We start from the raw sequence: 10,692 nt of genomic DNA on the forward strand, positions 1-10,692 counted from the left end.
ATTTTGAAGCTGGGTAGATTTGCCTTTGCTGCGCTTGCTTTTACAGCTTAGAAGCAGGTGGATGACAAAACATCAATCTCTCCAGGCACAATGTGTAGCACGCACACTTGACACTCTACACAAGCAATATACAATCACACACTCCAATACAGGGCTCTCAGCTGTAATGATGTGTGTTTGCTTAAAGGCAGCTTTACTGAATATTTGAGCATTTTTGGATTAAAAAAAAAACACTGCATATTAGAGCCTGTGATGTTTAATGAAGAGGGAATTAGACATCAAAACATTCATCCATAAACATCTGCATCCATAGCATCAGAGCAGAAAATGACAAAGACAGGGTAAAGTTATTATTCACGTTTTATATTTTCACTCTAGTATTAATGCAAGACAGATGCTGTCTATTGGGGGAAAAGAAATGTTTAAGTGGAGTGTTGCCACAAAGGAAACCTGTCAGAGAACAACTGATATATGCTGATATTTGGAATATTGTGGCTATGTGTCACATCATTTAGCCCAGTTTCTGTATGAACACATAGACACCATAATCTTGGCTACAAATAATAATAATAATCATCATCATCTTTAAGATTTCCACCGTTTTGCCCAGTTAAAACAAATATTTAAAAGTGCATTTAACATCACACTGAAACATGCCTTAAACAAGATCTCAACTAGATGGCCCATTAAGGAGCCTCAGCAAACTTCCAAGGGGATGACATTAATTACTTTTTATTGAGTTTTATTGTTAAAATAATCTAAGTCTAATCTAAAAAGCTAAAAAAAAAAACAGAAATAATATAAAAAACATTAATTTAAAAAAGTAATGTAAACTTAAATATTTCAGTCAAAAAAAAAAAGCATTGTTAATTTCATATAGGCTACAAATACTCAGTTTCTGCATTTGTAAAAAAATAAAAATAAAAAAAGGTAAAAATGTAAACCTACATCGAACGATTTCCACAAATTATTTACTATAATTTATGATTTCATAAAACGTGTGACAATTTGCCCCTACCTGTAAATGTCAGTCCTGAAAACACTGTTCAAGCTCTTCATAGTTGACTATATCTATGCAAGTTTGGGTTTATTGCGTTCACTTGTTCACCCAATAGACACAACAAAAATATGGCGGTACTGGAATTAGTTTGGAGGACAGAAGTCATACAACTGCTGCAAAATGCTCCTAAAATAACATTGCGTCACACGGGACCTAGGGCCTATCTGTTGCACTGTGTAGTTTGCTTGTTTTGATTTTAATTAAAGAAGCGAATTAAATCATCCATCAAATGATTAACTAATACTAAACTTCACATATTGCGCAATAGCACCTTTATTTTACGAGATGTTGAGATTCTGTACGTCTACACAGCTGATATATTGCAGTGATAGATTTGGTTAACATTATTCAAATATTAACAGTTAAACAGGCCTTATGTGGTTAAATCCTGTTGCAAATTAGTTCAAATAAAGTTCTGTCATTCAAACTTTAATGACGTCAGCGACGCTCGATTCTTTTCGCGGGAAGTTACTTTCGCTTTGCCTGTATCACAACAGTGGAAGAAGCTTCTGACTGCAGCGATTGAAATGTTTATGCCTGTAAAACTTTAGGCTGTGTTTATATGGTTCAGTTTATTGTCGAGACATCTAAATAGGTGTTTAGCTAGCGGTTTATATTCAGCCCGTGCTTTAACGTACTTATTTTTCATCATGAGCTGTTTGCTGATGAGAGAAAGCCCTATGATCATTGCGCTTAATAAGGAGAAGACAGTCTATGACGGGTTCATCACAGTACTGATAAGACAAGTTTCACAGCTCAGTTCACAGTCATGCTAAAGAAGACAGCGTAGGTTGTCAGCTGCGTTTACAGTGTGGATATGTAATGTCGTGTGAATCGTATACCAGTGAAGCGATTGTCACAAGTCTCCCATTTTTCTCATTATTTAATCTTTGACAGGAAAAAGACTTCAGGATAAGAATATCTCTACCGCCTGATCATCAGATGAAACAGGCTAAGTATGACTGAAATAGTATTTCTTTAATAGTAGTTTTTTTTTCTTTTATGTGATGTCCATCGAATATTATTTCTGTGTATATTGGCTTTGCCTTTTTTATTGAGGTAACAAAGAACATAAACAACATATATCAATCAACGTGAAGAACGTTACACCATATACAATTTATGATCATATGTAAAATGTCGTAAATAATACAACTCAGTTACACTAATAACAACATATTCCATATTGTAAAATATTGCAAAAATACTGTAAAATCAGTTTCATATTTGTACTTATTGATAAAGCTACCAAATTGCTTTTAAATTAGTGAAAAGCTTTTTCATTCCATTTAAGTTTGTGTATATAATATTGAGCCAGTATATTTAAGTCACGTATAAAGAGTCGATTTTTATTATTGTCATTTTAACTGTTTCATTTGACTTGTTATATATATCTATATATCTATATATATAATTCCAACAGATATCATTATTATTATTATTTTATTTTCTTGTGCTTGTCTTTGATTGTTTTGCAGATTGCATTGTTGCTGGCAAATGAAACGGCTACTTCATGGTTATCAACATATTGTGAAGCAGGTACAATAGGAAAAGGAAATAGTTTGCAGCTATTTCTCATCATTCTAGAAATACGTCTTAATTAACACACAATGTTTGGCATGGGGGAAAAAGCTTTTTCCCTATGCCTCTAGGGTAAAAAGACTAGATTTATGATTTGCCCTGCCTAGATTTATGCGGTACCCTAACTAGTTAAAGTTCATTATTTTCTTACGAATTTAAAATGATTAATAATTAACTCTAATGGTCACTCTCATTAGTTAAATGACAGTTGCTGGTTTTGACACTCTGTATGTTCTACTTTAATCACAGTATTTGTATTTATTTTCTTTAAACAGAGGTTACAGCATTCAGCTAATTTGATGGCTTTTATCCTGGAACTCAGGACAGTATTGGTAAATATTATTAAAATATTGCACGATTTATCCAGGGGTTGGACATTACCATATTCATGTTGACAAATGTTATACATGATGTAATGTTCAGCATCATATTACCATAATAAGCACATGAGTCCCGCAGATAGAATAAATAATTCTCATTACGAACTTGTCTATTATCAGGAAGTGGCATTGAAGAGCCAACCAGGATGTCAGTCTTTCTCACCACCTCAGTATTATTCCCAGCTGATAACAGAAATGGAGATCTTAGGATGGGATAAGTATGATGTTTCTATTGGCCTAGTGCTTCTCACATTGCGTTGTGTTCTCTTATAATTACATACAGTACAAATCCTTTGCATTACTGTAAACGTGTAGGACATTAATAGCACGTACTTCTGTCATCAACTAAAGTTACTATAGTTTCATGAAAACAGCCTGTCAGATGTCTTGCTTTGTAATAGAAGAGGCTAATGTGGTGTCTGTCCGCCATGTATCAAGCTGTGATTTCACTAGGCTTCTCATTTTCCACTTTCTATTAATGTCCAAAGATATAATTATGATATTAGCAAATGCAAATTGGTCTAATTGGAGACCCACTCTCAAGTTTAATGGGGAAATGTAGGCTGAAAAGTTAGGCTGGAAATAAGGTGCACGTTTCAGACCTGAATTGCGGTCAGAAGTATTATACACCAGCGCTATCTGTAAATGCACTTGAGATTAATTAAGATCCTTAATTCGTGTCTCTGTTAATAGCCTCAAGTCCGGCACAGTAGTGGACCCTGATTGGTTTAGGAAGGGGGAAGTGCCGCAGAACCTGGTCATTTTAATGAGTTTTAGTTGCCTTGAAGAAGCCACATTTACTGTTAATTACTGTATAGATGGGGTCAGGTCTGTTCTCCCCTCTTATCCCCAGAATAGTTCAAAAGAGTCGGATATTTAGAAAATTACAAAACATCAGTCTCTGGCTGCTTTATAGTGCAGTCTAAGTATGCTATTTGGAATATCACAGCAAAGCGTTAGGTCATAAGTAAATTAAACTTGAATATTTTGACTTTGATCCCATTTTGCTCCCATTTCACTGTGAGATATTGCGTTTGTCATCTGAAACGGTTCAGATTTTTTAGACAATTGGTGCATGGGAGCCATGGTGAGAGGTTGTCACACCTTGCACATGTATGAGAGAGAAGCACGGGGCCTCTCGCTGTGGTCTTTTAACACCCCGCCAAGATAATGACACCTGAGCAAGTTTCCTATTGGCTGGTCTTCTCACCATCTCACTCTAGCCAGCAGTTATATCTTAAAACCCATGATCCCTGGTGGCACCTGTGAGAATGGAATAACTGTACTATTTTCAGCAGCTGGCTTTTTGCATATCTGGAAAGTTGTGACGAATAGTCTTCGCAAAAGTGGCCTTGACGGTATTAGAGTTTGTGTTTTCCTCATCTTACTCTTCCGATTTTTTTGTTTTTTTTTTGTACAGCTTTATGCTTCCATCTATGGCCTGTTTGTATGCAAACATGCCAAATGTTCCTTCACCATTTATGAGGGGAGCTGATTTTCTAGTTGCAAATGTAATGCTCTCATCAATCCTCCCAGCAAGACATCGAGCCGTCAAGCTGTTTCAATCAACTGAGGTGAACGCCAGCAAGGCCTGATACTGTGGCGGGAGATCCCTGTAGAATGCAGAGTGGCTGAATGGGGTTCCAGCTCAGAAAGGAGATCTCAATTTTGAGGAAATGAATGATTGGTGTGATTTTGTGCCAAAAGCTCATGTAATTGAATGTGATGCAAAAGATTTATCCCATTGCTTCATGGGTTGTGAGAGAAAAACACAGAGCATTAAGGACATTTTGAACACTGGAACGGAGAAAAAAAGATAGTTTGTAGGTGGATCTGTCAAAATGTTTGCATTAAAAATTACAAACAGTGTTCACAAATGTTACCACCAATGTCACCATTAACGGTTTTAAAATAAGCTAATAAAGCACTTTTTAAAATGTAATAATATACATTCATAAAAATTTATAAAATAGCGGCTGTTCATTATACATGTGCATTCACTAAGCTTACATACAGGCTTTCTGTCGGTCTTAAAAAAGTCTTAATTTGCCTTTCTACAAATTAAGGCCTTTAAAGGTCTTAAATCAGAGCAGACAGTTTTGAATTATAATAGTTGTGACATTAAATGTTGCATGCATTGCAAAAAATGAATATCTTCCTCAGTATTTTTGTCTTGCTTTCTAGAATATATATCCCATTGTCCTTAAATCAAGATACATTTGCTTGAGATGCAGAATGAAGTTTTGTTTTCTGGGAAATTGAACAAAATGAAGTGAGTTTATGCTTAAAACATGAACAAATATCAGTTAGTGGGGTATGAGAACTTGTTTTCCTTTTGAATTAAATACATTTTTCTGAGCGCATTGGCAGATATCTTACAACATTGTTCTTGTTTTAATCAAACTCACTTCATTGTGATCAATTTCACAGAAAACAAAACTTCTTACGTCATTGTACTTCTCAAGTAAGTGTCTCTTGATTTAAGAATATTTAGACATTTGCACTGGAAAACAAGACAAATACGGAGGAAGAACATTACTTTTCTTCAGTGTGATCACTTATGTTAAGTCATTCTATATTTTATTGGTTGGGAGTGGTGGTATTAAGTTTTTTTTTTTTACAAATTAAAATAAAATTTGAGCCAAAAAAGTGTAGAAGTTCTTCTCCCAGAGTTTGTATGTGGATCTAAGTGCTTAGGGACAGAATGTGGATATGTGATCCTGCAGTTTTAGCCGATGGGAACACTCAGAGTAAAGTGTGCATGAATGGACTAACCGCGATATGGTGTTATACGACTCGTAAATATGCTGCTGAAATGCAAGTGTCATGTGAAGTGCTGGAATTTTAGCAATAAATCAGCTGTGGTCGCTGTAGTCGATTCAAGACTTTCCGCACTGTTGGCCAGGAGAAAGAATTGTGTAGGTCTGAGGAGCATCTTTAAATGAAGAAATCAACCAAAACCATGTGTGGTGCTATTGATCTGTTTTGGCAGGCTGCTCTTCATCGATGAAGAGTTCCGCACACTCAAGCTGAAGGCAGAGGACTCTGCAGGTCGTCAACACGCCATTGCAGTCAAGCTCAAGTCCAAGGTGAAGCCAAGGGTCAAGCCCTATTTCATTTCTTATTTTCTCTCAGTTTTTATTTTATGGTCAGTTTAGCATGGTCCTTATTTAAGAGTTTTGTGATTTGCATTCAGTAAAAACTAGGTTTGTCAATTTAACGCAATAATTTAGTATGATTATTTATATAAGAAAAATAAATAAGATTTATTTATCTCTTATGCTTACCAAAGCTGCATTAAAAACATATATATTTGTAATTTATTTATAAACTGTCAAAATTGAGCCACATTTTTCTAAATGTGAAAACCTCTCCTTTTTTATTAAATAAGTTTCATATTAGGGTTCACAAAAAAAGAAACTTAAAATATTTAGTTAATTTGCACATTTCTGATTTTTGTGGGTCACAGATGGCTGGACTAGTACACACAGCTTTCTGTATCAGGATCCTCAGACTCAGCTGGACAGCAGAAGGAGCAGAACTTTGGTTTAGTATCTAACTTTAAGCAGGTGGCACTAATGTACTGTGACTGTAAGATTATGTTGAGAGATGGAGCTGTGAGATTGTGGCAGGGCCTGAAGGAGAGGTGAGAGAGTGTGCAGGGATGCGGTGGCAAAGATAAGACCACGAGTGATCTTCATAAGGTGATTACAGGGGCCACAGAAGAAGCAGAAAATTGTGGCGTGTGAGTGGTTTAGTCTGAAAGTCGGGCTGTGTGTGAGTGAGCTCTGCTTGGCATCCTGAAGGAGAGGGGAGAGAGTGTGCAGCGATGCGGTGGCAAAGATAAGACCACGAGTGATCTTCATAAGGTGATTACAGGGGCCACAGAAGAAGCAGAAAATTGTGGCGTGTGAGTGGTTTAGTCTGAAAGTCGGGCTGTGTGTGAGTGAGCTCTGCTTGGCATTGCAAGTGGTGGCATGGTATAGATGCCAGTGGCTCCTTGCGGACACTGCACGGGGTCCTGATGAGATTCAGCAGGGCGTGAGAAGCCCCCTGTGCCCACCTGCCCACCGTCCTGCTGGGTGCTAAAAATAGCCGTGATCTACCCACCTCACATCTGCTCATCTTCCCAGAGCCGGGCACCTTTCACGAGGCCCTCCGTCACCCAGCAGCAGCTTACTCAACAGGAGCAAGTAAAAGCATTTCTGCTGCTGGTGGAAATGTGGGTTGTGGGGTCATACACATAGTTGTATTATTGGTTGAAGCGTGGAAACATGTAAGAGAATTTCAAGCTTAAAGAGGCTAAATAAGAAAGGTCTTCAGGTGTAGTAAGTTGTCCTAGTAATCTTATTACTATAAGTGTATTATTAATATACTGTATTCATCTATTATTTAATTGTATATATAAATAATATATAATGTTATATAATATGCACTACTGTTTAGTATTCATATTATATACCATTGTCATTATTCCAAGTCTCTTATGCTATTTAAGCCTTACCAAAATGAAGAACAATAGTACCGCAATCACTGTTTTTCAATTTGAATATATTTTAAAATGTAATTTATTCCTGTGATGGCAAAGTTGAATTTCCAGCGGCCATTACTCCAGTCTTTAGTGTCACATGATCCTTCAGAAAAAAATTCTACTGATTTGGTGCTCAGGAAACATTTCTTATTATCAATGTTAAAATCAGTTGTGCTGCTCAGTACTATTGTGGAAATAGTGACATTTTTATCAGGAGTATTTTGATGAAAGATCAAAAGAAACAGCATTAATTTGAAATAGAGTTCTTATGTAATATTGTAATTTACTGTCACTTCTAAAAAAAAATAAAAAATTTGACCCCAAACTTTTCAGTGTACTTTTTTTATACTTTTTATACAATTACTAGCAGGAGCCACCATTTCAGTCAAATTGCCATTTTTGCCAAGTAGATTAAAAGTAAAAAAATCTAGTTATAAATAACCTAAGCATGTTTTTTTTACAACGTTTTTCACTAAATAAGCACAAGGAAGGATGATATTTAATAATTATATACATAACAAAACGCAGTAATAAGCATTAATGCATGCCTACATCTTACCTTTTACACTTTAATATTTGAAAAACACCATTCCAGACTTCCATTAACATTTTTAGTGATAAAAGCATGATGCATCTGCTAAATTACTACTTGCTTACCATATATACTGTTTTAAACTGTGATTATATATCTCTGTCTTCTTTCTATATTTTTAGTATCCAACTGAGGCCCCAGAGTTTTCTGCAGATCTCCCTGTTCCATTGGTCATCATGTGGACCTCTCAGGTAGTCATAAATTACTTAAAACTTTTTGAACAGAACAAATTGTTATTGAAAAGTTGATTTGGCTTTTTTATCATGTTACCAAAATTGTCCTTTTTTTTTTTTTTTTAGAAAAACAATTAAAGTGCAATGTTTTTAATTAACAAAGTGTTTGTTTGTTTGTTTTTGGCATTTGAAGGAGTGGTTTTCTTGATAAAAGGTGTTCCGTTCCACCGCCACTTTGATGTTGCTTCCATAAAAAAAACAATAACTCCGCTCACAAAGGCTCAAACTGTGCCAAATAAACTGACAGGATGGCGATCTGGAAAGCTACATATGTTAGCAGCCTCTAATGAGCCTCGACAAGTTTCCTCTTACGTATAACAATTAAAAGCGAGAACGGAGACCCATTTTTCACTGTCGTTTTCTTTTTATCATCGTCCTATGTTTTCGCCTCCTCCCCTGAAAAACAGGCTCCTCTTCAGTCATACGTTTGCTCCAATTACTTTGAGGTGGATGAAAGAGACTTGGCATATTGCACAGCAGTGGTGTGAGTTAGGGAGGGTTGTGCGTTGTGTTGGGTGAGGGATGGCAGTGGAACATGGCTCTCTGACAGAGAAGACCAGCTCAGCACATAGCAGCCTTCTGTCGGCTAAAGTCCTGCTGCGCTGCTGATGTCTTGATTCATCTCCTCTGTTCAGGGAAGAGAAAGGCCTGTCTGCCTACCTCTCACGTACATTTGAATGAGTAGTGATTACCTGCGCTCAACTGACTGTGTGTGTGAGAGAGAGTCAGTGAGTTTGTGAGTAATGTATAATATGGATCAGGAGATTTGGCGGGGTGTGCTCTTTGTTTGGTGGCGGACACAGCGGTGCAGGTGTGTCTCAGCGGGATTTGCACTCAACCAGCCACCCAGCCCCACTCCTGGAGTGCACAAAGAGAAACAATGCTCACTGCATGAATTTTACCCCCTCAGTCTGTTTCAAAAAATTAAATGGCATATACATAAAAAGTTTAGGGTCGTTAAGATGTTTTGAATGTTTTCGAAGTAAGTCATACGAAGTTATATGCTTACCAAAGTGGCATTTATTTAATCCAAACTACAGTGAAAACAGTAATATTGTAAATAAAAATTAAATGCCTTTACTGTCACTACTATGTAATTTCATATATACATATATATATACAGTGGGTACGGAAAGTATTCAGACCCCCTTAAATTTTTCACTCTTTGTTATATTGCAGCCATTTGCTAAAATCATTTAAGTTATTTTTTTTTCCTCATTAATGTACACACACACACACAACATTTGTATTAAATATATTTATCTATTAGACATATGCATGCAATCTGAACTGAAAAATATAATTATTATATTAATATTATAAATATATTTATATATCACTTTTTTCATTTAGTTCTTTAGCAGATGCTTGACAAATAAAGAAAAAAGCTATTTATAAGATATTATAGTCATAAGAGATAACAATATTGCCATTCTTCTACAATAATAATAATAATAATTATTGTTATTTGTTTTGTTTCCCTAAACATGTCAACTACAAAACAATGATAAAAAATAGAAATGTAAATTAAATGTAAATGATTGCCATTTAATTATTGAATATATTGACATCTCTAATTTTATTTTATGAGCGCTAAGTGGTCTAAATTCCATGTCAAAGGTATCCATTTATTAGCTATACTGAGATACCAATGACCAAGACTGTGTTATTGATTCAACCCTATACAGTGATAATGAATGATAACCATATTCATGTACATGTATGTTTATATTGTACTCTAAGGTACTGTGCTTTTCCACTATGTATTGTGTGTTATACAGTATAATAATCATTTGTTTAGCCCAGCATTGCTTCATTACGTGGTGGGTCCTTAACAATCACAATTATAGACTATGAGCATTAAGGAATACATATTTCTCTGTGTGCAATTATTGATTTATTTACTCAACCCTCTACATTGCGAGTAAATCACTCGCATATGCGACTAAATCTTACTCTGGGCGACTAAATAACGTCTAACATTAGCCATTGGCTAATAAAGTCTTAGATTTTACACGCCAGTATGTGTGTGTGAGGCGTTCAACACAGATTTTCACTCGATAAATACGCTGACTGAGCGCTTGAGTTTCGCTCTCCGTCAAGCGATCTGTACTATTTGGATGCGCTCAATGGATGCGCAGTATGTAGCACACAGCGCACCTGTATTTGACGTACCGTAAACTAGTTTTTTTGACTTTTGACATTGTACAAATGCAGAAAGTTTTCTGTGAGGGTTAGGGGTGGGTTTATGTTAAAAAGTGTATAACTATCTGTATATAAAAACAATCGAAGTCTATGTAATGTCCCCATTTAGA

General features: G+C 35.8%; 1 protein-coding gene and 1 long non-coding RNA gene across 2 annotated transcripts in view; one reads left to right on the forward strand and one right to left on the reverse strand.

The window, feature by feature from the left end:
* Positions 1 to 1,094, reverse strand: part of LOC107655426 (uncharacterized) — a 9,547-nt gene extending 8,453 nt beyond the window's left edge. The window contains exon 1 of the long non-coding RNA XR_001630434.1: positions 1,019 to 1,094. This is a non-coding gene — a long non-coding RNA (uncharacterized LOC107655426). The remainder of the gene's footprint in view (positions 1 to 1,018) is intronic.
* Positions 1,095 to 1,507: 413 nt separating this feature from the next.
* LOC107655451 (FA complementation group L) overlaps positions 1,508 to 10,692 on the forward strand; it is a 21,656-nt gene continuing 12,471 nt past the window's right edge. Inside the window, exons 1-7 of the mRNA XM_016442941.1 lie at positions 1,508 to 1,797; positions 1,958 to 2,016; positions 2,539 to 2,599; positions 2,917 to 2,973; positions 3,142 to 3,239; positions 6,014 to 6,110; positions 8,267 to 8,335. Coding sequence (XP_016298427.1) covers positions 1,711 to 1,797; positions 1,958 to 2,016; positions 2,539 to 2,599; positions 2,917 to 2,973; positions 3,142 to 3,239; positions 6,014 to 6,110; positions 8,267 to 8,335 — 528 coding nt within the window. The 5' untranslated portion in view covers positions 1,508 to 1,710. The remainder of the gene's footprint in view (positions 1,798 to 1,957; positions 2,017 to 2,538; positions 2,600 to 2,916; positions 2,974 to 3,141; positions 3,240 to 6,013; positions 6,111 to 8,266; positions 8,336 to 10,692) is intronic.

This window comes from Sinocyclocheilus anshuiensis, unplaced genomic scaffold, assembly GCF_001515605.1.
Source record: "Sinocyclocheilus anshuiensis isolate Anshui unplaced genomic scaffold, SAMN03320099.WGS_v1.1 scaffold763, whole genome shotgun sequence".
Lineage (NCBI taxonomy): Eukaryota > Metazoa > Chordata > Actinopteri > Cypriniformes > Cyprinidae > Sinocyclocheilus > Sinocyclocheilus anshuiensis.